We start from the raw sequence: 24,977 nt of genomic DNA on the forward strand, positions 1-24,977 counted from the left end.
TGGGTGTAAATCCCAAAGATTTCAGGGTTTTTTTCCCCCCAGTTTCTTGCATTTCCATGCAGGTTTAAAGTTTGGTTTTTTTTGTTTTTCCTGGGCTTTTCCAAGCTGCTGTTGAGCCAAGCAGCTCCAGTTTGGCCGGTTCTCCCGTCCTTGAGGAGTCACTGGTTTTCCAAGGAGAATTCCTTGTGGATTCAGGCCGTTACCCCGGGGAAGGTTGGAGTTCTCACCTATTTTAGGTGCTTTTTTTGCCTTACTCAAGTTGCAATCCCCTCGTTTTTCTCTTGGCTGTGACCAGTTTTTTGCCTCTTCCCAATAAAATCGTTGCTGGCAGCTGCTCCCTGGTGCGTTTTGGGGGTGCTGGTGGCCCCGTGCTGCCCCGCAGTGCCAGGACACTCAGGGGACACCGGGGCTGGCACCCTGTGCCCCGGGTTAATCATTCATCCCCGCTTGTTTGCCAACCCCGGCGGACTTTGGCAGCGTGGCCCAGCCTGGGGTGGGATTTGGGAACAAATCTTGGCCCCGGGGGTGCCGGGCTGGGGTTTTTGGGGTCCCCCAGCTCTGCCTGACCCCGTCCGGCGGCATTTTCTGTCCCAGCTCTGCCTTTTCCTGTCCCTGGCACAGGGTGGCTCTGGCTGCCGGGATTTGGCCCCCCTGGGCTTTTCCAGGGGGTCCTTGGGGTCCCCCAGCCCCACCTGAGGGGTTGAGGGGTGGGCAGTGGTCCCTGGGGGGTTTGGGGGGTCCTTGGGGTGCCCTGTGCCCCTAAAGGGTGTTGGGGGAGGTGCCCCCAGGGGGTGTTGGGAGAGCTGGGGGGTCCCTTGGAGGGGGTCTTGGTGCCCTCAGGGTGGGTGTTCAGTGGGGTCCCAGTACCCACGGGTGGGTTTTTTGGGGGGTCCCAGTGCCCCAGGGTGGGTTTTTGGGGGGTCCCATTGCTCCTGGGGGGTCCCAGTGCCCACGGGTGGGGTTTTGGGGGGGTCCCAGTGCCCCAGGGTGGGTTTTTGGGGGGTCCCAGTGCCCCAGGGTGGGTTTTGGGGGGTCCCAGTGCCCCAGGGTGAGTTTTGGGGGGTCCCAGTGCCCCAGGGTGGGTGTTCTGGGTGATCCCAGGGGAGGTTTTGGGGCAGTCTGGGGGGTCCCAGGTGGGATTTTGGGTGTCTCAGGTGGGATTTTTGGGGGTCTCGGTGCTCCTGGGGTGAGTGTTCGGGGGTCTTTGGGGGTCCCAAATGGATTATTTAAGGGATCCCGGATGGGATTTTGGGGGGTTCCGGGTGGGATTTTTTAGGGGGTCCCAGATGCGGTTTTGGGGTTCCTGACAGGGATTTTTTTTAGGGGGTCCTGGGTAAGATTTTCTGGGGTCCTGGATGGGGTTTTTGGGGGGTCCCAGACAGGGTTTTGGGGGTTGCCAGGTGGGATTTTTCAGATTTCATCTTGGGGGTCCTGGGTGAGATTTTTGGGGAGTCCCGAGTGGGATTTTCTTAGGGGGTCCCGGGTGGGATTTTGGGGGTCATGGGTGGGAATTTTTGGGGGGTCCCGGGTGACGTTTTGGGGGGTCTTGGGTGAGATTTTTGGGGTCATGGGTGGGAATTTTTGGGGGGTCCCGGGTGGGATTTTGGGGGGTCCCGGGTGAGATTTTTTGGGGTTCCCTGGTGGGATTTTTGGGGGGGTCCTGAGTGGGATTTTTGGGGGTCCCGGGTGAGATTTTTGGGGTCATGGGTGGAAATTTTTAGGGGGTCCCGGGTGAGATTTTTGGGGGTCCCGAGTGGGATTTTGGGGTTCCCGGGTGGGATTTTAGGGGGTCCCGGGTTGGATTTTTGGGGGTCCCGGGGCTGCACCGCTGAGGGGGCGTGGCCCGAGGCGGCAGCCAATGGGCGCGCTCCCCGTGCCGGCGGCCGCGCATGCGCCCTGCGCGGCCCCGAGCGGCGGCGGCGGGAGCGGGAGCGGAGGTAGGACCGGGAGGGACCGGGATGGACCGGGAGGGACCGGGACAGGCCGAGACAGGCACGGCAGCGCTGCCGTGCCACGGGGAACCGGCTGCGGGGGCAGGCCCCGCGGGGAGCGAGGCAGCGGAGCGCGGGGAGCGGGCTGGGGCCGGCGCCGAGCCCCGGATGGGGATGGGGGATGCAGGGAGGGATGAAGGATGCGGGCAGCGGCGGTTTGGGGTTGGGGCCGGTGCCAGCGCCTGGGGGCAGCCCTGGGAGCTCGTTTTGGGGCAGCTCGTGGGGCCTGGGGCTGGGCAGGGTGCAGGTGGGGCTGCAGGACGCTGTCAGGGGGTGCAGGGCTCAGTTTGGGGGTGCAGGGCCCAGTTTTGGGGTCTGGCACCACCGGTGGAAGCTCTGGGACCGGGCAGAGGGTGCGATGGGGCAGGGACCGGGCGGCAGCAGCCGCTCCAGCCGGGGGGCACGGGCAGCACTGGGGGTCCCGGGGGGTGCGATGCCCGGGGCATCTCCCGGCTCCGCTGCCCGCCTGCCCGGCCCGGCTGCGATCAGGGGGAGAAGGGACAGGACGGTGTCCGGGGACAGCCCGGGGGGTCGGTGAGGCAGGAGCGGCCCCGCTGCCAGCCCGGGACAGCCGCGGGGCTCCGGGGAGCGCTCCTTCTGCAGGACTCGTGCAGCGCCGCTGGCTCCGGCCGCACCGGGACGGACCGGGTGGAATTTGGGGTTCCGCTGGCTCCCATATCACCTGGCCGGGGTGGAATTTGGGGTCCCGCTGGCCCCGTGCCCCCTTCTGCGGCACCCCCTGCGCGGGATTTCGGGCAGCTGACGCCGCCGGGGTCACGCTGGGCTGTGCCAGCGGTTTTATTCCGGGCGGCGGGGGGGGATGTGCGGATGGCGGCCGGGATCTCCGGGAAGCGCAGCCCAGCGAGATGGGAAGGCTCTGCCCGGCCCCGGGAGCTGCGTGCTGCTGTCGTGGCATCGCTCCCGGGCACAGCCCTCCCGGGCAGCCGTCCCTCCGCGTGGCAGCGGCTCGTCCCCGTGCCCCGGCCCGATAAAGTAGGTCAGGCGCTGGCTCCGGGCTCCCGGAGCGCATCCCGGTGCAAGGACGCCCTTGGAGGTAGCGGGCAGGGGGGGCTCCGGGGGGTCGCAGCTGGCGGTGGCGATGGCGAGGCTCGGTGTTCCTTGGTGTTTGTCCCGGGATGCTGGGCTGGGTGTGCTCGGCTCGCTCCTGCCCTGCCCTGCCCTGCCCTGCCCCGGGGTTCAGCAGCTCGGAGCCCCCGGGGTCCCGCAGCTCGGAGCCCCCCGGGATGTGCCGCTTCGGGCCCTTCTGTCCCGCAGGGGCGGCTCCTCCACCTCGTTTTGCCCTAAAACGGAGCGAGCGCTGCCCGGCTCTGCCCTTCCTGCCTTTCCTGTGGCAGCGGGGGGAAAGTTGAGGTCCGGTTTTCCACCTGGGTGTGTCCGGCTCAGCCCGGCTTTGGGAGAACCCCCGGGAGGGGTTTTGGCAGCGGAGGGAGCTGCGTGCCTTGGCACGGGCCGGGCTGCAGGGAGCGGGAGGCTCCCGGTGGCACCGGGGGTTTGGGCAGCACTCGGCTGGAAAGGGCAGCCAGCGGGACGTGCGGCCAGCCGGGACAAACCTTTGGCACGTTGGGCTGTGTGCCAGCACGTGTGGGAGTCACCGGCAGCCTGGATGTCCCACTGAGCCCAGGAGGACCCACCTGGGAGGGGGGATTGGGATGGAGAGGCAGGGGAAGGGTCTGGGCTGGCTGGGGGATGCTGCAGAGGTCCCTTGGGTCCCCCCACCCAGCAGGGTGTCCCAGCAGCACCGCTGTGGATGGGCTCCCTCCCTCGTTTTGGGAGGAGAGGGGTTAACTCGAAGCATCCGAGCTAAGCCCTAGCAGGAGAAGGCTGAAAGCTCCCGGAGAACAAAGCTCACAAAGTGGTGGTAAGCTGGTAAAACCTGTGGGAATGTGGGAGCCCTCGGGGGCAGTGGGGTCCCGCATGGGGAGCGGGGTCCTGCGAGACCCCAGAGCCCCTCGGCGTGGAAATCCTGGCCCCAGGTTATTTTTGGAACAATTGCTTGGCCGGGCTACAAAAATGTCCTGGTTTTTGGAAGAGACTGGAGCCTGTGAGCCGCCAGCACAGGCCCGGCTCTGCGGGGTGTCCAGGGCTGGGTGGGGAGCACCAGGAGCCCCTCCAGCGGGATCAGGAGGTGCACCTGGAGCCCCACACTGGGACTGGGGTGGCTGCTGCATTCATGGAGGCAGCAGACTTTTCTTTTCTCCTTGCCAATCCCAAATTTGCCGTCCACCTTGCAGGGAAGCTTTCCCAGGAAGGCAGCCCGATCTGCAGGCTCTTGGTGCCTCCCTAGGTGGACGTGCAGGTCGTGCCTGGTGTCCCCTCCTCTCCCTGAGCCCCTTCCTTTGCACCCCGGGCTGTGCCACCCCTCTTTTATCAACGGCCGGCCCATATGAAAGGGACAGAGAGGGCAAGGATTGATTCTGGGCAAACACTATAAAGGCACCTACAGTTAGAGCGGGGAAGCAGCCGGTTCATGGTAATTATCCTGGTTAAATTATAACCTGATGAACAGGCCACCTCTGTCCCCGGGGCTGCCGCGTTCCTCCGAGCGCTGGCATTGCCGTGTGGGTGACACCGAGGGGACCCACGCGTGGCCAGGGCTGCAGCGTGACTCCTGGCCCCCCGCAGAGCTGAGCTGGGGCTGGCCCAGCTGGCATTTGGCACAGCCCTGCCTGCTTCCCGACCATCCTGCTCTTCCCAGGGCCCCCGAGGTGCTGCGGAGCTGGAGAGCCCCCAGGAGCCGTGTCCTGGCAGCCCCCCACGGTGAGCGAGGGGCTTGGGGTGGCTCAGGGGGGAGGAGGGAGGGCATTGCATGGAAAAATTATGGAAAAATACTGAATTCTCCTCAGGATCTGGGTGCTCGCAGCGCTGTTCCCGCTTTCCCTGGGGATAAATCCCTCGGTGGGGCGGAGGAGCCGCGGTTGGAGCGCCGGGAATGCCAAAGCCAACAGCAGTGTGGTTTCTCTCGCAGCATCCCAGAGGCACCATGATCCCCAGCGTGGGCCCCCGGAGCCGCTGCCTGCTCCTGCTGCTCTGCCTCCTCCCCTGGCCGCAGGTCCGGGCGGGCAGGGACAGCCCCGGCGTGTCCGCAGCCTCCTTCCTGCAGGATCTGCTCCAGCGCTACGGGGAGAGCCAGACCCTGAGCCTGAAGCAGCTCAAGGCCCTGCTGAACCGCCTGGATGTGGGAGTGGGACACGCCAATGCCTCCCAAACACCTCAGCAGCGCCTGAACCTCTCCCGTGTAAGGAGGGGACCCCAAAACCTCCCTGTGGGCCCCCAAAACTTCCCTGCGGAGTCCTGAGATCTCCCTGCGGAGCTGTGGGGATCTCAAGGCACGTTTCTGTCCCTTCCCTCCCCCAGTGCTTCAGCTCCGTGGAGCTTTTTGCCATCCACAACCTGAGCGAGGGCTCCCCTGTGGGGCACAGCGAGTTCAAGGAGTTCTGCCCCACCATCCTGCAGCAGCTGGAGTCGGGGGCGTGCGCCTCCGAAAACCTGGAAAATGAGGAGAATGAGCAGACAGAGGAGGGCAGGCCCAGCTCAGCTGAAGGTAATTGGGGTGCTGGGGGGGAGCTACAGGCACTGTCTGGTTCTGGACATGAGGAACAGCCAGTTCCCACTCCTGGGAGTTCCCTGCCTCCAGCAGCTGGCAGTCCTGACCGAGTTTTCCTCTCTGTGGATGGTGCCGTGGTTTGGTTTTGCCGGGATAACCTCTGTGCCTCCAGGATAGCTGGATGAGGAGGGGACTCTGCTGAGGGTTCCCCTGGGTGGGAGGGGGTGACCTGGAGGGACCTGCTGGCCTCCAGCCACCAGCAGATGCTCAGCCAGCTCCCGCCCATGCCGGTCCCGACGATGCCCAAGGTCTTGGATCAGCTGCCCTGAGCACAGCTTGGCCTCTCCCACGCTGGGGCTGGCTCGGGAAAACCTTTCCCAAGGAACCCCGTGGCTTCGTTCCCACCTTCCCTGCACCAAGCACGATGGTTTTGTCGCAGCTGGAGCATCTGGAGCACAGGGAGCAGCCCCGGAGCCTTTCCCAGCCGCCCGGGTCCGGGCTCTCCGAGAGCCTCGGTAATGTCTGGCCCTCGTTTCTTCTCGTTCCGCAGTGTGGGGCTTTGGTTTTCTCAGTGTGTCCATGATTAACGTGGCCTCCCTGCTCGGAGTCCTCATCGTGCCGTGCTCCCAGAAGGCCTTTTTCAGCCGGGTGCTGCTGTTTTTCATCGCGCTCTCCATCGGCACGCTGCTCTCTAACGCGCTCTTCCAGCTCATCCCAGAGGTGCGGTAGAACGTCCCTGCCTCTCTCCCGTCTCCAGGGCAGCTCCGTGGGCGCCCTCTCTGCCTCCACCCCGCCGAATCGATCCGACCCCTCGTCACCCGAGGCTCAGGGCTTGGCTCAAGGGGCTCTGCAGGGCTTTGCTCACCCCTCTGAGCACCAGGAAACCCTCAGTGTCCTCCATCCCTGCCACCTCTGGGGAGTGGGAATGTGCTGGGAGAAGCTGTTTGCTCCTGCTCCGGGTGTCCAGGAGTTTATCCCTTGGAGGGATGTGCTCAGCCATGCTTGTGGTAGCAGTACTGGCATGAGCCAGAGGGAAAAAAATGTGAAATATCCACGTAAATATCATCAGATATCCATATAAAAGCATGGAGAACAGCCTAGAGAAGCACTGGCTTCCTCTGGAATCGGCCAACTTTTACAAATCCTTTCACTGCTTTTTTTCCCCCCTTACCTGATTTCCCAGCCTGATGTTCCCACAAGGGTTCTGGCTTCCCTGAGGTTTCCTGGTGCTCTGATGGGACCGACAGAAATATCGCAAATTAATTGTGTTGTAATTGCGCAGTTCTGGAGCTGAATAAATCCATCCGGATTGGAAACCTTTGGAACGTGGTCCAGGTGCCTCTTCAGAGGATGAGCTGGATTTGGCACATCCAACCTTAAAATTCCAGTGGGTTTTTCCCCCTGGCGTTGCCTGTTTGCTGCCGGGCAGCGAACGCCTCATCCGTGCTGGCAGTGGGATGTTTTTCCAAGCTTTTCAGCTCCAGAACCGCAACTTTTATTTGCTGGACATAGAAACCAAGCGCCTCTAATTCCTGATCTGGCAGGAATTGAAATGCCAGAGGTACACTCCAGCCCCCCCGGCACCCGGGGCGCCCCGGCAGGGACCGGCTGCAGGACAGGGCTGGAGCGTACGAGGTGCTCGGGGGACCCGGGCGCTCCGTGGCTTGGGAACGGCCCAGGGAGCAGAGCTGGGGGCTGCCTGGGACATGGCCTGGCTGCCAACACTCAGCTGAGATTCCCAGAGCCGCCGAGCGCCGGGTTCGCCCTTCGGAGGTGGCGCCAGATGAACAACAATCACTAATGAATGTCCTCTTCTCTCCCTCCCTCCTCTCTCTGTGCTGTCGGTGTGGATTCCTCCCCTGCCCATCCCCACGCTGATCTCGTCCCCTCCCGTCTCCCGTCTCCCGGGGTGGGTTTGGCTCTGCCAGTCTGGGGTTACGGTTTCCTCTGCGTCTCCGTCATCTCCCTGTGCTCGCTGGTGGGAGCCAGCGTGGTGCCCTTCATGAAGAAGACCTTTTACAAGCGGCTGCTCCTCTACTTCATAGCTCTGGCGATTGGAACTCTCTACTCCAACGCCCTCTTCCAGCTCATTCCCGAGGTAGGGAGAGGACGGGCGGGTCTGTGCTTTTCTCTCTCTCTCTGGGGCTGTTTCTCTGTCTCGCTGGCTGGAGAAGGGGAAGGCGGCGTCCGAGGGGAGCCCCGAGCGAGGTATGGAGGGCTGGAAGCCCCTCGGAGCTGCAGTTTGGAAGGGAATGGCTCCAGGGAGATCCCCGGTCTGCTTCAAGCAGAGAATCGTTGTTTTATTGCCTTTTCTGGCTTTTTCTGGCCCTGGAGGTAGGTCCCTGAGCAGGTTTGGCACCCCTGCCCCAGGGCAGGTGCTGGATCAATGGCTCCTTGGAGTAGGAAGTGAGGGAGATTAAAGGTGTTTCCTCAGCTTGTCCCCAAAGCAGCTGCTCCTCAGAGAGAGCTCAGAGCTGTGTCACCCCTCCAGTGTCACCCCAGGGGCAAAGGCAGATGAAGGACACTGCCAGGGCCTGCTCCTCATCCTCTCCCGGGTCCCCTCCTGCCTGCAGGCGTTTGGATTCAACCCTCAGGAAGATTATTACGTTTCCAAATCCGCTGTGGTGTTCGGGGGCTTCTACCTCTTCTTCTTCACGGAGAAGATCCTGAAGATGGTCCTGAAGCAGAAGGACCAGGTGAGGTGGAGCAGGGGATGGTGGGGTGGGAAACAGCAGGAATTTCGGGATGGAGGGGTGGGGAACAGCAGGAATTTCAGGATGGAGGGGTGGGAAACAGCAGGAATTTTGGGATGGGAAACAGCAGGAGTATTGGGATTGTGAGGTGGGAAAGAGCAGGGATATTGGGATGATGGGGTGGAAAACAGGAATTTCAGGATGGAGGGGTGGGAAACAGGAATATTGGGATAGTGGGGTCGGAAACAGCAGGGATATTGGGGTGGCACAGTGGGAAAGAGCAGGAATTTCAGGGTAGTGGAGCAGGAAAGAGCAGGAATATTGGGATGGCAGGGCAGGAAAGAGCAGGAATATTGGGATGGCAGGGCAGGAAAGAGCAGGAATACTGGGATGGCGGGGTGGGAAACAGCGGGAATATTAGGGTGGCAGGATGGGAAACAACAGGAATATCAGGATGGCAGGGCAGGAAAGAGCAGGAATATCGGGATGGCAGGGCAGGAAAGAGCAGGAATATCAGGGTGACTGACAGCCCTGAATCCCCTGGTCCTGCAGCACCACCATGGGCACAGCCACTACGGCCCCGAGGCTCTGCCCTCCAAGAAGGACCGGGAGGAGGGGGTCACGGAGAAGCTGCAGAACGGGGACCTGGACCACATGATCCCACACATCACCAGTGACCTGGAGTGCAAGCCCCCCTCGGGGGATGAGAAGGCCGTGGTGGGCTCCCTCTCTGTCCAGGTGAGCACCTCATCCCGTGGCATTGTGGCAAAATCCCACCTGTCAGTTAAAACCAGTTCTGCAGCCCAAATGCTCTCTGTGTGGTGGGACCAAACAGTGTGGGTGTAATGATTCGTGGGGTGGTTTTCCCATCTGGAGGAGGGACCAGTGACCCCATTTGGGTGCTGATGCCCATTTTGGGGCGCTGGCAGGACCTGCAGGCCTCCCAGAGCGCGTGCTACTGGCTGAAGGAGGTGAGGTACTCGGACATTGGGACGCTGGCCTGGATGATCACACTCAGTGATGGCCTCCACAACTTCATCGACGGCCTGGCCATCGGCGCCTCCTTCACCGTGTCTGTTTTCCAAGGGATCAGCACCTCCGTGGCCATCCTCTGTGAGGAGTTCCCACACGAGCTGGGTAGGTCACTCCTTGGGGCTGCCCCTGCTCCTGCTTGCTGTGGAGTCTGTCCTTTGTCCATCCAGAAAGGCAGATTTGGGGTGGAATAAAGAGTGATGCTGCTGAGAGGGGGGAGAGGGAGGGCTGTAAACTGCTCTGAGTAATCGCCGCTCTAAAAATAACGAGGTAATATGATGTCTGAGATTTAAATTTAGATGGAGGCATCTGAAGACAAAAAAAACCCTCAACACCTCCTTGGTTTGGGAGGGGGGAGGCGGGTTTGGGTGGGAATGTCTGAATTTGGAGTGGTCAGTGGAGGGGAGGTGGGTTTGGGTGCGAGTCTGTGGGTTTAGGGACAGTGCTGTGGTCAGTGAGTGGGAGGCAAGTTTGGGTGTGAATGTCCAAATTTAGGGGCAGTTGAGGTGGGGGGTGGCTTTGGGTATGAATGTCTGAATTTAGGAGCAGTGGAGAGATCAGTGCAGGAGAGGCAGGTTTGGGTGTGATGTCTGAATTTAGGGGCAGTGTGATGGTCAGTGCCCATTGCCAGCAGCCATAGGGAGCCCACACTTGAGCTGGCACATGCTGTGATGTTTGGGGTGCTCTGTGCACTCCAGGGGTTGGACTCTGATCCTTTGTGTCCATTCCAACTCGGGATATTCCGGGTTTCTGAGTTCAAGTGGGTGCTGTCCCAGTGCTGCTGTCAGCCCTTCCCTCCTCATCCTCCCATCTTCTTCTGCCTCAGGGGACTTTGTGATCCTGCTCAATGCTGGGATGACCATTCGCCAGGCGCTCTTCTTCAACTTCATCTCTGCCTGCTGCTGCTACGTGGGCCTGGCCTTCGGCATCGTGGCCGGCAGCCACTTCTCTGCCAACTGGATCTTTGCTCTGGCTGGAGGGATGTTCCTGTACATAGCACTGGCTGACATGGTAAATCCTGAGCCCCAAATCCTGATGAGCCCTGGGATTTTTTCCTAGGAAAAGCTCTGCTTTCCCTCAGGCTGCAGGCACGGCGGGGTTTGCTCTGTCCCCTTGGCACATGGAGATATCTCTGCTTTGCTTTGCCCAGCTGAAATCCCCGGGATGGGAGGCTGGTGGGTGTTGGCTGAGGAAGGATGGGGCTGTCACTGAGCCCTGCCATCCCAATGTTTCCCCCTGCAGTTCCCTGAGATGAACGAGGTGAGCCGGGAGGATGAGCAGAACGGCAGCGCCCTGATCACCTTCGCCATCCAGAACGCGGGGCTGCTCACGGGCTTCACCATCATGGTGCTGCTCACCATGTACTCGGGGCAGATCCAGATAGGGTAGGAGCAGCCCGAGCTGCAGCCCTGATCCAATTTTTCCATGTTTTTTTTTCTGGGGGGGAAGGGTTTTTTCTTTTTTTTTTTTTTTCTTTCCTTTTCCTGCTGCAAACATACGACGGTACCTGTGCGGGCACTGACGTCACACTACAGGAGAGACATTGCTTTGAAAGCTATTCCATGGATTTTTTTCTGGTTTAAGGCTGAGGGGAGTGGCATTCCCCTTCCCATAGGACTGACCTGACTTTATCCAGTGTCATATCCCTTCTCTCCTCGCCTGTCCCAGGAAGGATGGAATGGGGAGACAGGAGCTGCTCCTCTCGCTGTGCTTGGAGCGTTCCCATGGCACGTGAGGCTGTCCTGACCCCTCTGGGGGTGTGCTGGGGACAGACAGGGACAGACCCTTCTCAGAGTGTTCCCCACAGCCAGCCCTCAGAGCTGTGCTCTCCGAGGATGAGGAGGTTCATGGTGTCACCATCATCCCACTGCTTTTGCTCCGTTTCAGCCCGGACAATGCCCTGGCAAGAGCAGGGTGAAGAGGGCAGGGGTTTTAAAGCACATTTTGGGTGTCAGTGCTCAGAGCAGAGCACACCAAACTGGGTTGGAGTGACACTTGGCTGCTGGGAGAGGCCTGCCAGGGTGCCCTGACCCTCCCTTCAGTCCGTGCTGCTGGAATGAGGGGAAAAGCCCTGCTCCTCCATGAGGGCTGCTCGGAAGGGGATGAGAGCAGAGCCCTGCCCGGCCGCACGCGCCAGCCCAGGGATTTCTCCTCAGGCTGTGTCCAAGCTCACGGTGACACCCAGGAACAGCCACCAGTTTTTAAACAGTGCTAAGGTTCAGGGTGGGGTGGGGGGTGTTTTTAAAAGCAAAACTCAGACTGTGAACCTCTTTAGGTTGCGTGTTCCCAGCCGTAGGGAGTAGCCAGAGAAGGGCGTTCCAGGCACTTCCCAGCTCTGCCTCCGGGCTGGCCTTCCCCAGATTCACTAGGTGAATTACTTATTATCATATTGATAAGGTTGCCCACCCCACCTGTGTTGCTTGAGGTTCCCTCACACACCTTTGGCCCCCAGACCCCTCGTCCTGTACCTGGTGTGAGCTTGTGGCTGTGTGGATTCAGGGGAATCCCTCGTGGTGTGGTGCTGGATTGGGATGGAGAAGTGCAGGTGCTCTGCAGGTGTTTGTGAGGTGTCTTCCTTCACTGCCCACCTGTGCAGGTGTGTGGGGTGTGACAGGGTGGTGGCACTGTGCTGGAGCAGAGGCTCCCACACCTTCCCTTCACCCTCTGAGGAAGGCAAACCTGAGGCTGTGCCAGCTGTTATTCCTGCCCACCTCAGGACAGAGGGCCCTGGCACAGGCTCAGCACCCCTGGCAGCGTTGCTCCCTGGCTGGATCTCTGTAGTCCCTGAATTCCTGTAGTTCCCAGCTGGGTGATGTTCTTCCTAAGCTCCCAACAGCTGTCACCAAGCCCGTGCCCTCTGGCACTGCCAGGATCCTCGTGGATCACCACCTGCACTCTCAGTGGCTTTTCCAGTCTGGGCATTTGTCCCCTCAGCGCCCTCCAGCTCTTGGCTTTGTCCTGCAACCCAAAACCCAAATATCAGTTCTGGAGGAGCCTTTTTGGGGCGACCTGAAGCTCCTCGGGTGATTCCTCAAGGAGAGATGGGCTCCTCTTTGTCCCGTGTGCTGTCCCTTGTGGATTGTCACCAAAAGTCACTTTTGCCACTGGAGCAGAGCAGCGTGGCCTGTGCCGGCTGGGGCAGTCCTGAAATTCATCACCTGGCAGGCATTCCCTGTGCTGCAGGTTCCAGGGCCAGAGGGGCACTGGAAACACTTTTTCCTTGCTTGAGAGAGTCGGCCCCAGCTGACTGCCCTGATGTGGAAAATCTGAGTCCTTCCACTGGCACAGGTGCCCTCTCCCCCCTCTCAAGGAAGCACTTGGAGAACAGTGTGGCTGGCAGGGCACAGGAGCTGCATCCCGGCTGGAAAAGCCTCTGTGGGGCAGGACGGGGGAAATGGGGGGTTTGTCCCCTCTGGACTGTGCCTGGGAGGTCCCCAGGGGCTGGGAAGGGGCAGAGAGCAGGGCTTGGCGTCCTCAGAGCCGGCAGGATTCCCTGTGGGCATCACAACCTCTCGTTTCCAGTCTGTCCCTGTTTGCTGAGAAATCTGCCTGGAGATTTGGGATTGGGGGTGAGAACCGAGGCTGCCCTGCCACCAAGGAGAGCTCCTGATCCCCCTGGGCAGGCTGGCACCTGCCAGTGGGAACCCACCCAAACCGAGCCCCTCGTGGATTTCCATCCGTGTCTCCTTCCCCTCAAGTTCCATCTCAGTATTTCAATTACAACTCAGGTGTTGTAGGAGAGAAACAAAGAGCGTTAACTTAAATGTCACGTGAATTGTACAGATATTTGTAAAATTCCATAAATAAAATATATTCTGTAATGACGGGGGGTCCCAGGCGTGCTCCGCAGTGAAATCTCCCTGCTGGAGGGGTGGGAGCGCTGCTGGCTCAGGATTTTTCCAAGGGGAAGGGCTGGAGCCGGGCTGGGTGATGCAATCCCGCTTTTCCAGCTGGATTTCCCTGGCTGTGCAGTGCGGCGCGGCTGACGGAAGGTGGCACTGAGAACCCCCAGCCTGCCCGCATGGCACGGCCTTTGCGGCTGCAAAACCCTCCCTTAATTATTTATATAGAAATATTTATTTATTTTTTTAATTTATCTGAAATGTATTTCCACGCCCTGGTTTGGCTGGGAGGTGTGGGATGCTGGATTTGTCCCCAGCTCACACTAGCCAGGCTCCTGGCAGTGTTTGTGTCCTTGTTTTCCTACCCTCCAAAAAAAAAAAAAAGGCAACTTTGCTTTTCTGCTTCCCCTTTTTCTACACCATTCAACCCCCCATCTGCCAGCTCTGAGCAGCAAACTCAATTTTTAGATACCCTGTTGCATCTAAAGAAACCAAATCTTGATATTCTGAGGTGTTTTATTTAAAAACTTAATGTTTTATTAAGCAGTGAGCATTGCTCCTGCTCACCAGCCCTTCCAGGGGGGCTCTGGGTGGGCTCTTTTCTGCTGCAAAATCTTTGTGTTCTGCTGAATGCCTGGAAGCTGGGTTACCTCAGAAAACGCTGCTGGATGGGGTCATGGAGTTCCTGGAATGGTTTGGGTTGGTTAAAACCCATCCAGTGCCATGGCAGGGACACCTTTTACCCAAAGTTGCTCCAGCCTGGCCCTGGGCACTGCCAGGGATCCAGGGGCAGCCACAGCTCCTCTGGGAATTCCATCCCAGCCCTCCCGGCCAGGAATTCCATCCCACTATCCCAACTAACCCTGTCCTCCTCCATCTTCAATGGCAGGAGCAGCCCATTGTCTGTTCTTCCTTTGCATCAAAAATGTTCTGTCTGAGGAATATCAGCTCTGGGAGTGTTCAGCTGGGGAAGGGAAGGATGCAGGGAGAGCTCAGAGTTCCTTCCAGGGCCTGAAGGGAGCCAGGAGAGCTGGAGAGGGGCTGGGGACAGGGGATGGAGGGACAGGACACAGGAATGCCAGAGAGATGGGTTAGATGGGATATCAGGAAGGAAAAGTCCTTTCCTAATGACTTTCAGGCACCTTTCTCCATGTCCAGTCTGTTTTTTTCCCAAATGGAAGACACTGAAAGTGTGTGTGGGAATTTTAAACCCCTGAAATTTCAGTGTCCACTTTGTGTGGGAACCTCCTGGATGTGTTTCAGCACGGACAGGGACTTGGCTTCCCACTGCCGAGGACAGGGTTAAATGGGACATTGAGGATAAATTGAATATTGAGGAGCAATTCCTGGCTGGGAAGGTGGCGAGGGGCTGGGATGGAATTCCCAGAGAAGTCGTGCCTGCCCCTGAATCCCTGGAAGTGCTTAAGGCCAGCTTGGAGCAACCTGGGAAAGTGACAGGTGTCGCTGGGCACGGCAGGGGTGGCGCTGGCTGACCCTCACAGTCCCTCCCACGGCAGTGAGGGGTCCCCCGGCTGTCCTGCCGCCGTGCCCGAGGGCTGTGCCCGAGGCTGCCCGAACACCCTCAGCGCCATCCCCGCTCCCCCTCAGCGCCGCCGCCATGTTGCCCCCCCGTTGCTTAGCAACGCCCCCTTCCCCTCCAAGATGGCGGGCGGGGCGGGGCGGGCGTGGCGCAGGCGCGGGCGGGGGGGGGGGCAGAGGGCGGAGGGCGGTGTGGCGGCGGCGGCGGGGGCGGGCCGGGGGGAGCGCAGCGCCGCGGAGCCGCCGCCGGGGCAGCCCAGCGGGTCCGCCGGGAGCACCCGCGCGGCCCCCGCTCCGGGTGAGGGCAGCGGAGCGGGGCATCGGCGGGGAGCGGTGCCGCCGGTGCCGCCACCATGTCCGGGCGCGGCCACAACAAGCTGCCGACCACCGAGCGCATCGTCAAGGGTGAGGGGGCGGCGAGGGCGCCCCCTGCCTGCGCGGGGGGCGCGGGGGGGCGCGAGAAATGGGGGGCGAGCGAGGGTTTGGGGGGGGTCCCCAAGGCGGGGGAGCCCCGGGAAAAGGGAGGGGAATATGCCTGGTTTGGGGGAGGCCGGAGGAAGTGGGGGGGGGGGGGTGAAGCGTGGTTTTAGGGAGGGGATTCCAGGCTGGGGGAGACCCCAGAAAAGAGGGGGGAGCGTGGTTAAAGGGGGGGCGTCTCCAAAGTGGGGGAGCCCGGAGAAAGGGAGGGAGGCTCATTTGGGGGTCCCCAGGCTGGAGGAGCCCGGAGAAAGGAGAGGGAGGGAGGGCGGTATGGGAGGAGGGGGAGCCTGGTTTAGGGGGATATTCCCGAGAAATAGGGGGGTATACCTGGTTTGGGGGGGGTCCCCCGGTTAGCGGAGCCCCCCCGGCTGGGGAAACCCGGAGAAAGGGAGGGGGATGCCTGGTTTGGGCGAGGGGAGCCTGTTCTGGAGGGGGAGCCTGCTTTGAGGGGGGGTCCCAGGTTGGGGAGAACCGAGAAAGGGCGGGGGCAGCGTGGTTTTGGGGGGCTGTTCTGGCAGGGCACCCCCGTTAAAGGAGGGCCTGGGGGGTGCCCGGAGTGCTGGGGAGGGGGTGTTCTGGTGGGTGACCCCCATTAGGGATGACTCTGGTTTTGGGGGGGGTCATCCCCTGAGTGAGGTGAGATTGGGGGGAGGCTGGAAAATCGGGTCAGAGCGTGGTTTGGGGGGGTCATCCCCAGGAGAGAGGGGAGGGGGAGGCCTGGAGCAGCTGGAGGGGGGGTCCAGTGGGACAGCCCCCAGAAGGGAGAGCCCTGATGGGGGGCTCGGGCTGGGGGGACACCCCCTGTTCGGTCAGAGACCTCTGAGGGGAGCTGAGGGGCCTTTGGCTTGGGGGGCACCTGCGCTGAGGGGTGAGGGGGGCATTTTTAGCCCCCCATGGTCCAAGAGGATGCAGCCCCCTCCCTCCATTCTGTGGGCATGGCTGGGGGTGACAGGGAGGGGTGACAGCAGGGGACATCCCTTGTGGTGGGAGGGGGGAATCCCCATCCTGGCCTGGGCCTCATCGCCCCCCCAAGAGCCTCACCCCTAGACTGGGGCGCTGAGCCCCTGCTTTGGGTGGAACTGGGGTTCCCCTCAGGGTTTGGGGAAGGGGGGGTGAGAGCCCTCATGCCGGCAGCCCCCCGTGTCTTTCCTCCCCCAAGTCGCTGCTCGGTGTCTGGATGCCCCGCGGCGGTGCCAGCTGGCCCCCTCTGCGGCCCCGTTATAGTAGGTACTATTTTGGAAAGAGCAGAAGACACCGAAGCAGTTAATGAGGAGAGAAATACGTTAGCGGAGAAACTCCTGGATCGGGAGGAGGAGGAGGCTTGGGGGGGGATGCACATTTCGCTGCCCTAATTGATCCGGTGCCATCCTCGTCCCCATGCACCAGGAACATCCACTGGGTGCCTCAACTTTCGCCGGGAGGCTCCAAGTTACACAATCACCCCGTTATTAAAGCTCCTCCCGCCATGGCTTCCATCATTCCGGGCCGCTGGAAAGCAGCGATTTCCCAGGAATGGTTGTAATCCCCGGCCATGGAGGTGTACCCACCACGCTGCCATCTCTCCCTTCCCCTCTGCATGCGTCCAAGCCGTTTTTTATTTATTTCTTTTTTTTCTTTTCTTTTTTTTTTTTCCTTTTTAGCCTTTAGCCTGTCATGTGGCCGATCACATGTTTGATGTTAATAACCTCAAACCCAGGGAAAGGGGATCCGGGTGGCAGCCGGAGCGTGGAGGCCCCTCGGGCTCGGGGAAGCTCCACGGTGGGAGGGTTTTGTTTTAATGGGAATAATCCCAGAGCACTCACAGGTTTGGGGGGATCCGGGGTGTTCCGGGGCCGTGCGTGTGCCGTGGTGATTTGTAGGTCTCTGCTGTCTGTAAATCTCCTGCTAAATCCCAGGCAGCTGCCTGTGTTTAGGTTGGCCTTGCTTGGGAAAGGTAACGGCAATGCAGCCATTATGATTCAGCTGAGGCGGCCGGATCCAGGCTCTCTCCCCATTCCTGGGGCTTCCAGACCCCGGGAATCCCTGTCAGGGATCCTCCTGCTCCCTCTCAGGGCTTTGGCAACCCCACAAAAATCCTGCTAATTGCTGTCGTTAATCCCTGTCCAGGTGGGGTGGAGGCTCAGGGCCTGCTCGCCCCAAAATCGCCCCAAAATCGCCCCAAAATCCTCCCAAAGATTGCTTCTTATTGCCCCAGGTGCACTCAGTGCCTGTGGAAATTTGGGGAGAAATACCTCCTTCTCAGGCCAGGGTTATTGTTTAAAGGTGGTGACATTGTTCGTGGTTATTAATAATTAAAAAGTGAAGATAAAAGCTCATTTTGTTCCGTGGAAAGTGCCTGCAATTAAGTAGGATGTGGAATTTTAACTATGTTTAACCTATATATTTACATCTCCTGGGCCCTGCAGAACGCCTTAACTGTAATTACGTTTAGTCAGAGGAAATACAGTTTTGGGCTAAAACTTGTACTGGGAGAGCTTCATTATTAAAATCACAAATTTTGGGGTGTGTCAAGGATAGATTTTTATTAAAATCTTGAATTTTGGGGTAGGCCAAGAATTGCTTTTTTGAAAATCTCCAATTTTTGGGTGCTTCAAAAAATTTTTTAACTGAAATCTTGGCTTTTGGGGTAGGTCAGGAGTGGCTTTTTAAAAAATCTCTCATTTTGGGATTTGTCAGGAGTTCCTTTTTATTAATACCTCAAATTTTGAGGCAATAATTGCACTTTGTGGTGCTGCTTTTGCAAGAAACTGATTGTGATGGAGACTATCAATGTCCAAATTTCGGTCTCCAAAGAGCACTTGGGGAGGTTCTGCTGGAAATCTGAGGGATTGGGGAGTCTGGTTGTCTGCATCAGCCCAAAATTTGGGCTTGAATTACCTGCTGGATCCATGGGATGGATGGATCCACATCCTACAAAATCCACATTATTCAGGCAGGTGGGAATGGTGCTGCTGCAGTGGATGGATCCTGGAGCTCAGGGTGTTTAAAAGAAACCTGCAGAGCTTTTTTGGTTGTATTTGGTTGAATTTTGTGCTCGTTTTTTGGTTGAATTTTGTGTGCCTGCTCCATTCTTCCTGCTGGAAGGTGTAAAATCCTCAGGGAAGCAGAGCTGTGTCCAGTTGCCTCCATGACAAATCCTTTAAAAACCTGAGATATTGGTATTTAGACACCAGAGCAAACAATCCACTGGGATTTTTCTCTGTCTATGTGTTGTTATTATTTTTTGTATCATGGACAAACTGTTGGGAAGCTGCTGGGCCGGAGCAGCCTGGATCCAGTGCCCACTTTTTGGAGCTGATGTTGGAAGTCAGAGACATCCCTAATTCCCACCCTGCCCCAGAGTGCCCGGCTGGGATTCCTGAAGTGGTTTCCTGCTTTTCTGAGGAGGGTGAATCCCAGGAATTGTGCTGTAAAGCTGGGGCTGGTGCTGTGGCCAAAGGTGTCCTGGGCACAGCTGGGTTTTCCCTACTTGTGTTTGCTGCCCTTTCTTAAGGAATTTCAGGCACCTTTCTCCACGTCCAGTCTGGTTTTTTTCCCAAATGGAAGACACTGAAAGTGTGTGTGGGAATTTTAAACCCCTGGAATTTCAGTGTCCACTTTGTGTGGGAACATCCCGGATGTGTTTCAGCAGGGACAGGGACTTGGGACCAGGGATGGCTTCCCACTGCCAGAGGGCAGGGATAAATGGGATGCTGGGGAGGAATTCCTGGCTGGGAGGGTGAGGAGGGGCTGGAATGGAATTCCCAGAGAAGCTGTGGATGCCCCTGGATCCCTGGAAATGCCCAAGGCCAGCTTGGAGCCCCCTGGGATAGTGGGAGGTATGGAATGATAGCGGGGTAGGGGGTGGAATGAGGTGATTTTGAGGTGATTTCAAGGCCTTTTATCCCCCAGCCCATTCCGTAATCCACAATTCCACCTTGGAGCCCCCTGGGATAGTGGGAGCTGTGGAATGATAGCGGGGTAGGGGGTGGAATGAGGTGATTTTGAGGTGATTTTGTGGCCCCTTACCCCCCAGCCCATTCCAAAATCCACAATTCCACCTTGGAGCCCCCTGGGGTAGTGGAAGGTTTGGAATGATAGTGGGGTGGGGGGTGGAGTGAGGTGATTTTGAGGTGATTTCAAGGCCTTTTATCCCCCAGCCCATTCCGTAATCCACAATCCCGTGCTATCACTGCCCTGTTTCACACCCAGCCAAGGTTTTTTGGGAACATCCCCTAGCCTCAGTGACCCCTCCACCCTCAGCCCAGGTGGGATGACACCCGAGGAGCCTCTCCCTCCTCCGTGTGTGCCTCTGGAGCTGCTGGAGGCACGGAGAGAATCCCACGGGATTTGTTCCCGCAGCCTCTGGGGAGCCCCAAGCCAGGCTCAGCTCAGTCGCTGCCTCCTCAGAGAGTTCAGAGGCTGCTCCAGTTCATCTCTCTGCCTCAAGATGCTTTTGGGGGATGAGAAATGTGCAGCTTTCTTCCCACCTTGTTTTTAATATCATCTACAACTCTGGAAGCTCGAGTGTTGGATATTCTCCAGGTTGGGAGGTGTTGGGAATTTTCGTCGTGGAGCAAGCGCCGATACGAAAGTCAAAGTTGCTTTTTAATTGAGGAAATCTTAAATTTCAAGGAGATTGTGGGGTTTTAAACTCACTGCTTGGTTTGGCTTGTTTAGTGTTGATGTCTTGCGGGAATTAAAGGATACCTAGGGGGAAAAGGAGCTCTGAAAATGGCTAAAAATGGAATAAAGGCCAAGGTCCATGTGCTCGGACCTTGGGATGCCAAGGGAAAAGTGTGAATGCCGGCAGGGTCAAGACGTGGAGGGGGATCCCTAAAAAGCAAGTTGTGTCATAATCCAGCAACTTGGCTGGACAGAGCTCAAGGAGGTGTGGGGTGAGGCAGTCCTTAAAGCAGGAACCCCATGGGATCCCATGGAATTACTTGGGAACGTGGTGTTTTGGGGGGGTTTCCAGAAAAAAACCCAAATCTTGACCAAGTAATTCCAATATTCTTATTATTGTTATATACAAACAGGAAAGATGCTTTGTTATCCATCAATGGGATGTGCTGGGAAAAGGGGCTGGTTTGGGGCTGATTTTGCTGGATCTTGTGGCATTTCATCCCAAAAACAAATCCAGAGGCAAATGTCTTGGGATAACAGAAGCTGTTCCTCTCCAGAGTGTTCCTGGGATGCCCCAAACAGAGCCAGAGCTGCCTCATTTTGGGCTCAAACTGCCAGATCTCTGATGCTGGGATACTCTGCTGGCTAATAAACACGCTAATGAATGTGCTAATTAACAGAAATGCTGGTGGCAAGCCCCAAACCCAGCCTGGGGCACAGAACACCGTTGGGGAACAGTGATAAAGCATCAGGGCAGGTGGGTTGGGCTGGGGTTTATCCCTTCCCTCTGGGAATACCGGGCGGGCAGGGCAGTGGGGAAGGTCGTGCTCCTCAGGATTCCCTGTTTAATGTCATTTTTCTGCCTGGGAAAGGTCAATCCCATTCGCCCTGCTCGAGGCCGTGAAGGGCCTTGTGGCAATAAATGAGCCCAGATTAATTGGATGCCGTGGCAAAAGGGTATTTTTTTATGTAATGAAAGGTGCCAGGGTGGAGAGAGCAGTGGGTTTGGGGCTGCTCTGGCTGCACAGGCAGGAGAAGGGAAGGCTGCTCCTTAGGAAGTAGGGCAGGGTGCTGGCTTAAAATAGCTCTGAGCGCTGGGCTGTGCTGAAGGAGCTATTTAGGTAAATCCTGGGGTCTCAGTGGGGGCAGAGCTGCCTGCTAATCTAAAGATACTCCTCGGGGATCTATATTTGTCCGGGATCCTTCCCAGCTTGGCCGCTTTTCCAGGTATTCCCTGGCCCATCCCGTGTTTACAGCAGGGATGGCTCGGGTCCTGATGGAATCCGACATCATTAGGCAGCAGGAGTGAGGGAACAGGCCACGTCAAGGCATCACAGCCATCCCATAATGCAGGGCTTGGCTCCCAGGGGCTCCCAGGGGATCCTGGAGGCCGGGATTGCCCTGCCAAGGAGCCGGGTCAGGTGTGGAATCCTGGAATGGTTTGGGTTGGAAAAGGATCTTAAAGATTGTCTCATTCCACCTTCCACTCTCCCACGTTGCTCCAAGCCCCATCCAGCCCGGCCTTGGACACTTCCAGGGATGGGGAATCTGCAGATATCCTGGGAAAACACCTCAGGACAGCAAGCACGGGGCAGAGGGAGTGAGGGCTGGGGCAGAGTGAGGTGGAGGATGGAGGGTGGGTGCTCGAAAGAAAAGGAAATCTCAGTGCAGATTTGAAGGATTTTCCTGGCAGGGGGAGGAGGAGGAGGAGGAATGTTGGGCTGTCCAGGCTGTTCTCCTGATTTTCCAGCCTCTGAAACAGCCTCACTGCTGCCTGGTGGGAACATCAGGGCAGGGGTGGGAGCAGGTGATCCTAAAAGTCCCTTCCAGCCCAAACCTTTCTGGGGTTCTGGGATCTCCCTGAAGAGCTCAGGGGGGTTGTTTCTCCAAAATTCTCCACCAGTCTTCCACCTGGGGGTTCCTTTTGGCATGGTGGGCCTGTAAAATAAGAGTTTGAAGCACTTTCCCTGCTCCAAAGAGGATTTCTTTCCCAGGACAAATTTCCCCAGTGGTTCAGAGTGAATTTCAGGAGAACAGGAAGAAGCGGTGTCAACCTAGATTGCTCCACAAAATATTCCCTTTTATCAGCTGCTGAGCATAGCAAGATGTGATAAAATGGCTTCTCAAACAGAATATTATCCCAAAGGTGATGTCTTGGAAAAATACCACGAGGGTTTCCTGGAGGAAGAGTGACCAGGGCACAGAGCTGGAATTGCTGCTTCAGCAGCAGCTGGAGGCTTCTCTCATCCTGCTCCATCCCTGGCACATGCAGCTCTGGGGCTGATTTATCCAAATTTTTGGGGGGCTGATTTTTGGTTTGCAAACAAACTACTCTGGCTGATGTCCAGGGTGGCCACTGGGAAGGTTTGAATTCCTCTGAAAGGAATTTTTGCAGCTCCCTTTGGGCCACCAGCACCTCGGTGTGGTCTGAGGTGATGTGTGGGTACAAATATTCCCAAACCTGGGAACGGGCACCTTGCAAGGAATATTTTATCCACAGCAGCTGGATCCAGTGAGAATCCCACTCAGGGTGAGGGTTTGAGGCCTGAGATGGGAAGAGACGAGAACCCAAGGCCCTGATTGTGTCCAGATCCATCATTTTGTGCTCACATTTCCCATTTTTCCGTGCTCTGACCACTTTTTGCACACACTGGCTGCTCCAGCAGGAATATTTCTGGGGGTGCTTTGTCCAGGATTCCCACGTGGATCAGCCTGTTCCCTGGAGCGAGATCCTGGGAGGACACAGAGCTGTGTTTGCTTAGAGCAGCTTGGAAATGGGCTCCAGAAGCCCCTCGGGAGCCGTGGCAGGGTCGGGTTCACATTCCCGGGATTTGCCTTTTCCACAAAACCCCGCTGTGCCTCCATTAATGAGCTATTAGTGGCCGAGCTGGAACCTTGGCAAACAGGTGGTGAATTTCCCTGCCTGCTGACATCTAGGAATCCCCTCCCTGCTCCTTTGGGGAGCTCACTTTTTTTTTTTTAAGTTACTGCAGCTGTTTGCTCTAAACTTCCTCCTTTTCCTCCTCCTTTTCCTCCTCTCTTCCTCCTTCTTTTCCTCCTTCTTCTTCCTTTTTCCTCCTCTGTTTTCCTCCTCCTCCTTTTTCTTCCTTTTTCTTCCTTTTTCCTCTTTTTCTCTCCTCCTTTTCTCTCCTCCTTTTCTCTCCTCCTTTTCTCTCCTCCTTTTCTCTCCTCCTTTTCTCTCCTCCTTTTCTCTCCTCCTTTTCTCTCTTCCTTTTCTCTCTTCCTTTTCTCTCTTCCTTTTCTCTCTTCCTTTTCTCTCTTCCTTTTCTCTCTTCCTTTTCTCTCCTCCTTTTCTCTCCTCCTTTTCTCTCCTCCTTTTCTCTCCTCCTTTTCTCTCCTCCTTTTCTCTCCTCCTTTTCTCTCCTCCTTTTCTCTCCTCTTCCCTTTTTCCTCCTTCTTTTTTCCTCCTCTTTTTTCCTCCTCCTCCTTTTCCTCCTCCTTTTCCCTCCTCTTCTTTCCTCCTCCTTTTCCTCCTTCTTTTTCCTTTTTCTTCCTCCTTCTTTTTTCCTCCTTCTTTTTTCCTCCTTCTTTTTTCCCCCTCCTTTTTTCCTTTTTTCCTCAGGCTTTGCAGCAGCTCCCTGGAATCCCACTGATGAGAGTGAGACTCCAGGTTTGTCAAGTGATAATTTTCTGGGAATACATTGATTTTTAACCTCTGCAAAGTTTGTAAAGCTGGAGGGTCTCAAAGAGAGAGGACTTCCAGGCTGGAATTGGAGGGTTTTGGGCTCTGCTTGGTGAGCTGGCACTCGGTGATGTCCCGAGCCCACATCCCTGGCAGAGGACTCAGCTCTGGACTGATTGGCTCAATGACAATCCCAGGCAAATCCGCATCAGTGCCGCTCATCAGGAGCCAAATCTGAGCTGGAAACTTGATGGGCCTTGCGAGCAAATGTGGATTTCAGCACTCCAGGGAGCCTGAGGGTGCCCACTGAGAGTATTTTTGAGGTCTCTGATCCTCGGGGAACGTTGGTGGGGGCAGGAGCCAGACCAACACCACGGATCCAGAGTCAGGGCGGGATGTGGGGTGTGAGGAGCCCTGGCTGCCATGCCAGGAGGGCTTTGTGAGCAGCTCTGCTGCCTGGGAGCTGCTGCCTGCTGTGGCTTAAGTCGCCTCTGCTCTAATTAACCCCTCCTGGGTTTAATCCTGCCCGGCTCCAGCGGGAGCAGAGTTCCAGCTCCACCTCGTGGGACCATCACCAGCACCTCTGCAGTCGGCAGCCAGGGCAACACCTTGGCCCTCAGCTCTGCTGGGGAATCCTCCTCAGCAAAGGCACCTTGGTTGGTCCTGGCCTCCCTGTTCACTGGCCAAATTCCCAGCAGAACCAGGACAATCACCTGCTACCCCAAAGGTTTGAGGAGCAGTGAGCACAGTTCAGGGAGCTGTGAGGTTGCAGAGTCTGGTTCTTCCCTCTGAGGGTGGCGAGGCACTGGGATGCTTTTCCCAGAAAATCTGTGCCTGCCCCATCCCTGGAAGCGACCAAGTCCATCTTGAAGGTCCCTTCCCAGCCAAACCATTCTGTGGTTGTGTGCTATTTCCTTGGAGATGCCTGGCTGGGCCTAGGTCTGTGTGGGTTTTGAGCCTCTTGGCTCCGTGTCCCGTGTTTCCGTGGGAGCCGTGAGCGCGGCCGGGCTGCGCTCTGTTTGTGTTTGCATTTCCATACACAGAGCTGTCACCTGCTTTTTTTAGCCTTAAATGCACCTGGCTCCTGCTCAGCCCCGGGGCCTGCCAGCTTCTCCCAGCGTGGCCTCACATTTTGGGTGTTACTCCTGGGAGTTGGTGAGGCAGGGACAGATCTGCCGCTGGGAGCGGCTCCGCTGCTTCAGCCCAGCTCTGCTTCGGGCTGGCTGTGACTGTCCCCTTCGAAGAAATCATTCATTCAGCTCCTACAATGCAGGTATTTTTAGGGTTATTGTGAGGAGATAATTCTGGTTGTCCTACAAAAAGGAATCCGTGGCTGCAGGTGAGGATCAGAGCCAGCTCTCCAAAGCAGAAGCACCCTGGGAGGTCGGGTTCAGCTCCGAGGAGTTCTGGATAAAACTGGGACGTTATAAACTCCATCCATTCCAAGGAGCTGCTGTTCCAGAGGAATTCAGATAACCCCAAATCTCAGGGTCTTCCTGCAGCACTTCCAGGGCTGAGAAGCAGCACTCTGGAATTTTTTATTTCCCCTCTATTTGGGAGTCTCTGGAGCTTCTGAAATCTGGAGGT

At 57.6% G+C, this 24,977-nt stretch overlaps 2 protein-coding genes and 1 long non-coding RNA gene across 6 annotated transcripts in view; 2 read left to right on the forward strand and 1 right to left on the reverse strand.

The window, feature by feature from the left end:
• The first annotated feature begins 1,882 nt into the window (after positions 1-1,882).
• SLC39A14 (solute carrier family 39 member 14) lies at positions 1,883-13,105 on the forward strand. Of its 3 annotated transcripts, none has more exons than XM_064400334.1 (10): positions 1,883-1,937; positions 4,708-4,769; positions 4,978-5,247; positions 5,367-5,553; positions 7,485-7,654; positions 8,130-8,252; positions 8,802-8,987; positions 9,179-9,386; positions 10,108-10,292; positions 10,524-13,105. In XM_064400334.1, exons 3-10 carry the CDS (start codon positions 4,993-4,995, stop codon positions 10,668-10,670), a joined length of 1,461 nt encoding a protein of 486 aa, XP_064256404.1. In that variant the 5' UTR covers positions 1,883-1,937; positions 4,708-4,769; positions 4,978-4,992; the 3' UTR covers positions 10,671-13,105. The 3 variants fall into 3 exon arrangements, with proteins under 3 accessions (XP_064256404.1, XP_064256403.1, XP_064256405.1); XM_064400333.1 differs by lacking the exon at positions 1,883-1,937 and adding an exon at positions 2,689-3,045; XM_064400335.1 differs by lacking the exon at positions 1,883-1,937 and adding an exon at positions 3,206-3,870.
• Positions 13,106-13,621: 516 nt separating this feature from the next.
• LOC135287045 (uncharacterized) lies at positions 13,622-14,597 on the reverse strand. Its single transcript, XR_010350948.1, has 2 exons — positions 13,986-14,597; positions 13,622-13,808 (listed from the first exon to the last, which is right to left on the reverse strand). It is a non-coding gene; the product is annotated as an uncharacterized LOC135287045 (long non-coding RNA).
• Positions 14,598-14,859: 262 nt separating this feature from the next.
• Positions 14,860-24,977, forward strand: part of PPP3CC (protein phosphatase 3 catalytic subunit gamma) — a 42,780-nt gene continuing 32,662 nt past the window's right edge. The window contains exon 1 of one of the 2 annotated variants that reach the window (XM_064400340.1): positions 14,860-15,067. In XM_064400340.1, the coding sequence (XP_064256410.1) occupies positions 15,016-15,067 (52 nt within the window). In that variant the 5' untranslated portion in view covers positions 14,860-15,015. The remainder of the gene's footprint in view (positions 15,068-24,977) is intronic. The other variant, XM_064400341.1, reaches the window with a different exon arrangement.

The sequence above is a fragment of the Passer domesticus genome, chromosome 28, assembly GCF_036417665.1.
Source record: "Passer domesticus isolate bPasDom1 chromosome 28, bPasDom1.hap1, whole genome shotgun sequence".
Taxonomy (NCBI): Eukaryota; Metazoa; Chordata; class Aves; order Passeriformes; family Passeridae; genus Passer; species Passer domesticus.

What these genes read in the sequence shown, in the direction of transcription:
- SLC39A14 (XM_064400333.1), top strand. Translation starts at nt 2,820, where the DNA reads ATGGCGGCCGGGATCTCCGGGAAGCGCAGCCCAGCGAGATGGGAAGGC. An exon ending in GTGCAAGGACGCCCTTGGAG is followed by an intron (nt 3,046 to 4,707) that starts GTAGCGGGCAGG and finishes TGCTCTTCCCAG; the next exon opens with GGCCCCCGAGGTGCTGCGGA. An exon ending in TGTCCTGGCAGCCCCCCACG is followed by an intron (nt 4,770 to 4,977) that starts GTGAGCGAGGGG and finishes TTTCTCTCGCAG; the next exon opens with CATCCCAGAGGCACCATGAT.